The following is a 6592-nucleotide window of genomic DNA, read 5'->3' on the forward strand; positions in this document are numbered from 1 at the left end:
CCACCCCACCCCACCCGAACATGGACTGATCCTGTACACCTGTGCATGACCATTCTTCTTGTGCACCAAGCATATTCCGCCCATCACAATCGTGTGTGTGTGTGTGTTTGAGCAGGCTCTGCTTGTGTGCATGTGCATGCACGAGGCAGTGAGAGCATGCTGCATCACTGCCGCTCTCTCACACACTGTACAGAATAACACGTTGCTTTGCTGATAACACCTCTTCATTCATTCATTCATTCATTCATTGATACCTGAAGTCTGTGTTGTGTTTTGGTTTTGTGATTTGAGCTTGTGGCTGTTCTAATGAGTTGATGTTGAATGGATAATTGGAGAAGCCCTGCTTGACGGCAGCTGCTAATGAACTAAACCACCACTTCATTATGCTGATACTCTCTAGTCTCTACACACACTGAGAATCAGAAATTATTCACACAAATACGTTTTTTCTGCAATATGTTATATAATATATATATATATACAACACCTGCCTACCAACAAATATATAACACCTGCCATTTTTGATCCACATTACCTTTCACCTTTATGTTTTATGTGTGCTATGTGTTTGTGTGCGTAAACAGTATGCTTATGAGTGTGTTTGTGTGAATGTGCATTCATTTGTGTGTGTGTGTGTGTGTGTGTGTGTGTGCAAGGGAGAGAGACAGAGATGGAGAGATCGTCCACTGTGTGTGTGCGAGGGAGAGAGACAGAGATGGAGAGACTGTCCACCCGTCCACCCACACGTATCTGTTTTTAATCCTCTGTTTGTTGTTATCTGTTGTCAACAGGGTTCGATCATCAGTAGCCCCCGGCCGCACCAGCGCCTGCCCATGTCCAGCTGCTATGGCCTGGACGACTACCGGCCTCACCGCCCCATCCTGAGCCCCGGAGTAGGGGTGGGGGGTGGGCCGGGGCAACAACAACAACAACCCCTCTCGTCTGGGGGCAACAACGGCGCCGGAGGCCTGTCCAGCAGCAGCAGTGGAGAGCGCGGGGCCGGTGGCTCGGGGACGGGCGCCAGTGGATCGGGCGGCAGCAGCTCGGCGTCCTTCCTGGGCTCCCTGTTTGGCAGCAAGCGCGCCAAGCAACCGCCGCCGCCCCTGGTCCCGCCTGGGCCGCACTACCCGGCGCCTGTGCCGCCGCCTACCAGCGGGGGGCCGCCGCCACTCTCACCGTCCGCGCTCGGCCAGTCGGACCCCGGCGGGCCGTCCAAGCTGCAGGCCCTGCACGCGCAGTACTGCCACAACAGCAACAGCGTTGGCCAGCCGCCGCCGCCCTACCACCACCACCACCGCTACCACGTGCAGACCGTGCCTATGGTCAGCGTGCCCTCATGCCCCACGCCGGGCATGCACCACACTATGGTGCACCGCGGCTCCCTGCCCAGGCGCCCGCAGCTCGCGCCAAGCCACGCGCAGCTGCAACAGCAGTACAACCAGCAGCAGATGGCTCAGCATGCCATGCTCCAGCAGCAGCAACAGCAGCAGCAAGGACGCTACGTCAACATGGGCATGGGCCTTGGCATGGGCATGGGCATGAGCTGCACCCCGCCGCCACTTTCGCCGCACTCCCCTCTCTCGCCCGTGTCTCCGTTCCCGCTGTACCACGCGCACGGACACACACATATGCACGCAGCGCATACGCATTCCCACACCCCCCTGCACCCGACGCACTCGGTGCGCGGCCCCGGGCCCGGCCCCAAGCTGCCGCTGACGCTGTCGCACTCGCAGCCGCACCCACACGCCCACTCGCACGCCGCCGCGCTCTCCCACATCCACGGCCACCTAGTGGGCGGCAGCGGCATGGGCGGCGGCAGCAGCGGCGGCGGCGGACTCTCCCACAGCCCGTTGCCCGCGCACCAGCAGCACTTTGTGTTCGCCGCGCCGCCGCAGGCACCGCCCTCGGCCATCACGGCGCGCTACGTGCCCCAGTACCCGCACCCCTCCACCATTCCGCCTCCGCCCCCGCACTCGCCACTGCCGCCGCCCTCGCCGCACACCCCACTCACACCCCTCTCACCGCACCCGCCGGGAGCGGGCCCGGGTGGGGGGGGCATGGGCCCGGGGGGCGGCCCCGGCAGCAGTGGGGGAGGAGGGGGAGCGGGCAGCAACAGCGGCACGATGGGCAGCTCCAAGTCCAAGCCTGTCAACCGCATCAGCACGGTGGTGTGAGGGGACCAGCGTCAGGGGCCCAGGCAGCCCGAGGGCCAAGCGTGAGAGCCAGGGGTGGGGAGGTGGTCCAGTTTAGCGGCGGCACCAGAACCCTGCAGCAGCAGCCGCAACAGCAGCGTAGAGGCAGCGGTGGAGCGGGCAAGAGGAGGAGGAAGAGGAAGCACAGTCTGATGAGGCTTTGCTACTTTCACGTCCGCTGCCCTAGCGTATAGCCGGAACCTTGAGCCACGCTCCGTCTCGCGACCAAGAACGACCTGCGTAAGCATGCATCAGCATCATCGAAGCCCCATTTTGTTCCGTTTTGTTTTTTGTTCGCGTGTTTGTTTTGGATAGCGCTTGTGCTTCTGCCGCAAAAGAAAACGAGGACGAGATGCCGAGATGCATGCCGCCGCCACCACACACACACACACGCAAAGCGAAAGTCATCCACGATGCTTTTACCCACCGCGCAATAAGGCTGGAGACAAACAAACACGAGAAGAGTGTCGAGGCCGATAAGTACCGCTAATCACAGTTCAGAACACGTCAACAGAGACACACAAGTGCATGAGAGAGAGAGAGAGAGAGAGAGAGAGAATAGATTATGACAGAAGGTTGGCAGAGTGGAAGAGAGTAGCTGTGGAGGTGAACTTTCACTCTCTATTTCTTTGATAAAATGGCTCAGACAAGATTCCATTCTGGTATTGAATCTCTAGTTGGCCCCAGAATGACCTGTGTGTGTGTGTGTGTGTGTCAGATCCCGGGTTAGATCAGCCATGGTTGGAGAATACAGGTTCATTTAGTGGTCATAAAGGACTTATGCACAGTGGCACATATTAAGAGACCACAGACAGCTGTCAGGGCATGGACAAGAGAGAGCATGGCTTTTGCCATTTGGATTCATCGGATTCTCACATTCAACACCTGCTGTGATGTTGATAATCATGACAATCATTTCATCACCCACTCAAAGGACACCGAGAGCATATAAAGCTGGCACGTCTGGGCTTGACTATGACCTTGAAATGTCAATGTCATCAGCTGTTGTTCTGGTCAGGGCTAATCACTCCAGCCAATGTTCTTCTGCCTCTTCTGATTTACTTTGTCTTGAGCCATTTGGCAGACATTTGATTCTGCAACATGGAGGACACATTTTCTTTTTGACGTAACTACTTCAAAGACTGATCCTAACAACATGTAAAGGTCTATTACCCACTCCTGCAATTTTGAAGTGTCAAATGTATATGATGGAGAGTTTGTTGAGGTATTGCTCTAAGTCACTTCTCAAATGCAATAAGCAAGCCATACTAACATTATGACAGATTGATAGTTTTGGTCAGACAATGTTATGAAGTTATAATATGAAGTTTTATATCAGTGTTATTGGTGGTGACATGGGTGAGTTTCTCTCTTTCCTATGTTGCACAAATAGGAAGTAAACAGTTTTTAACTAAGTTGGATTGTTTTGTTTTTATCAATGATATTGTGTTTTAATTCGCTATCATTGTCCAAGGAAAGATGACCCCATCAGTTCTCAGTTCAAGATGGTATGTTGTTGGAGTGAGTTAGCAATTAGATACTGAGGGCCAGATGTACGTACATTTCCGAACGTAGCGTTATCAGCGTCATGGACAAACCTCAGATTGCGAACGCTGTCAGACCCAAGTTTCCGTCGTATTTATCAAACTAGTGTAAACTGCGCCTTTCTCTGCCTTTCTCCGCCTTTCTCCGCCCATAAACGCAATTTACGAACATCCACAACTGAATGGCAGAGCCTATACTGATGACAACATTAAAAAGAATCAAAGCGATCATGAAATTATACCACACATGATAAGATGTCAACAAGCAGAAAGATAATGAAGAGCAGTAGTTCTACTTACACTACTTGTGCAGGCTATGGAAAATTGGTCAAATCTAGCAAGTAGGAAAGTTTAAGTGAATGACGTGAAAGTGAAAGTAAGACATTCAAAAGGCCCAAGAAAGTTAAGGTTGCTTTTGATAGTACAAATACTTACAAAACTGGTGCTCTAAATAGCGATTCTGTTGTCTTTGAAAGGGTCTGTTATTGACGCATTGAACTGCAATTTGGATTAACACCTGCTTTTACAAGGCGGAAGTATTTAGGCGCAGAATAGACGTGCGCTTTCAGGAGTAGTCTTTGTACATACCACGGAATACATAATTAAGCGTTCTTTACGCTTCCCCTCCCATCTTTTTACGCTAAACTCCCACTTTCCCCTGGATCCTCCCATGAATGCATATGCATGACACGAAAAACGCAATTAGCCATGTTCAGCTCCCTGGACAGGCAGTTTGCGCTTTTACATCTTTGCAGGCTGTTTGTACATACTTCGCAATGATTTTACATGCACGTTGCGAAACAAATACGCCTGAAGTGGGCGCAAACGCGTTAGTACATCTGGCCCTGTGTGTACCGTATTCCGTGTATGCCCTTTAACTAAGATGTAAACTCACAGATTAATGCCATTTTGCTGTTTGTCATTGTACATAGCCTTAGTGCCTATATGTTGAGATAGAAACATCAATTAAGGGGCAACATTGTACCACTTTGTACGTCATTGGGAGAGATTACTAGAGAAGTTGTCATGGATAATTTCATTCCTATAAAAAAATAAAGTGTCAACGTCTGATCATGGTTAATATGTTATTGTAAAAAATCCTATCTTTTTTAATGTGAATGGAAAGTAACATTGTTATAGATATATAAATATAATATGGACACTTCTCTCATGCATTGATTGTAAATGAGAGTGAAATGCATTGTGTGGGAGCAAAATGTTTTTTTTTTTTTTTTTTTTGATTGCAACTGTAAAGGCAACCATTGCAGACATTAATATTGATATTATCGGTGTAATAGCTATCACTAATATGGGCTGTTATTGTTCCAGCAAAATACAGTAATGTTCTCTAGTTTTTAAAGAATTTTTGATTTGACTTATTTTAGTATTATAATCTGTGCTTTGTTGTATGCTGGCAGCAGAAGTGCTAATCATAAGGGATCACTGATGTAATGTGATTGTGTGCTGTAAAACCATTTGTTTTCTGACATCAAAATGACTACCTGCTTCCTTAAGCGACACACCTTTTCAACTGTGTGTCAAATTATCTTTTTTTTAAACATCTGCAACTAATAACAACCCCATATCTATCAGGGAGTTGGGGTGAAATAGGTCTACAGCTCTGGGTCTCTGCACACATATTAGGCCTAATGCATGCTGGTGTGTGCGCGCACACACACACACACACACACACACACACACACACAAAACAAACACACACACACACACACACACATACATTCACTTTCTTTCACTGGCCGTCTTATACATACTGCACACACCTGCTTATTTTCAGGAATTCACTTTTGCTCTTTTTCACACACACTAATGTACACAACATCACTTTATCTGTCTCTCTCTCTCACACACATACACAACCACATGCACACACACACACACACATACTGTAAAACATTCTGCTCTTGGAGCCTTTACCCGACACGCTCGACATGACATGAGACACGCTGCTTTAGTAGTTGTAGTTGTCTGGGGGTTGGTTGGCGGTGAGGCCTATGGCCGTTCATGTTTCAGATGTACAGTAGTTCCCACAGCTCCTCCCGTCGTTCTCTGCTCACAAACGTGCTCTCTGCCATTCAGGGATTCACTAACTCATTTGAACCTCTGAATACTGAACATGGTCTTTGAACAGTAACAGTGTTGTATATATTCACTGACACGGGGAGAGACAAGGTGCAGAGAATTTGCTGAGTCATTCCTAGAAACCCTGGCGGGTAGGTGCCCCCAGTCCCTTATCCACACCACACCTCTCTAACCTTGGTGTTCGACCCCAACGCTCTAATCCTGCCTCCAGGACTTGTGTTAAACAGTCGTGGATAATTTGCCGCGTTTTGGAGTGGCAGACTACAACATGATGTTTCTATATGTTCATGAAGCTTTAAGGAAAGGAGCTCCCGTCCAGACGCTTTGAGCTGTGTGCATTGGCTGTCGTTGTCTTCGATGGGAAATGCCAGTGTGTTTGCCCCTTGTTATCCCAGTCTCCTGTTGCATGTGGAACCTGCACTGCGATGAATGAGCGCTGTATAAAAGCTAAATGTACAGAATAATCTCTCAACATACAGTATAAATACTCGACATGTACTCGGGAATGAACTGTACCTTAATATGTCTCTCTGTAAACTTGCCAGGGATGATGGGCCAATGTCAGTCTGTTCATATTTACCAGAGACCTGGGGCTTGAGAGAATGACCTGTAATTGTAAACTTGTACCAGTATTTGTGTGCATCTACAGATGAGTTATTATTTTGAGACAACAAATATGTATTGAATTTAATATGTATATATGTATGAGGTTTCAATGCAAATTATTCAGAGAAATTATATGTGATTATTTATTGC

At 48.7% G+C, this 6592-nt stretch overlaps 1 protein-coding gene across 1 annotated transcript in view; it reads left to right on the forward strand.

Annotated features, from left to right (window-relative positions):
• The window catches only part of LOC125293318 (IQ motif and SEC7 domain-containing protein 2-like), a 74822-nt gene extending 70973 nt beyond the window's left edge, over positions 1–3849 (forward strand). The window contains exon 16 of the mRNA XM_048241184.1: positions 792–3849. Within this exon, the coding sequence (XP_048097141.1) occupies positions 792–2174 (1383 nt within the window). The 3' untranslated portion in view covers positions 2175–3849. The remainder of the gene's footprint in view (positions 1–791) is intronic.
• The last annotated feature ends 2743 nt before the right edge of the window (positions 3850–6592 follow it).

The sequence above is a fragment of the Alosa alosa genome, chromosome 4, assembly GCF_017589495.1.
Source record: "Alosa alosa isolate M-15738 ecotype Scorff River chromosome 4, AALO_Geno_1.1, whole genome shotgun sequence".
Lineage (NCBI taxonomy): Eukaryota > Metazoa > Chordata > Actinopteri > Clupeiformes > Clupeidae > Alosa > Alosa alosa.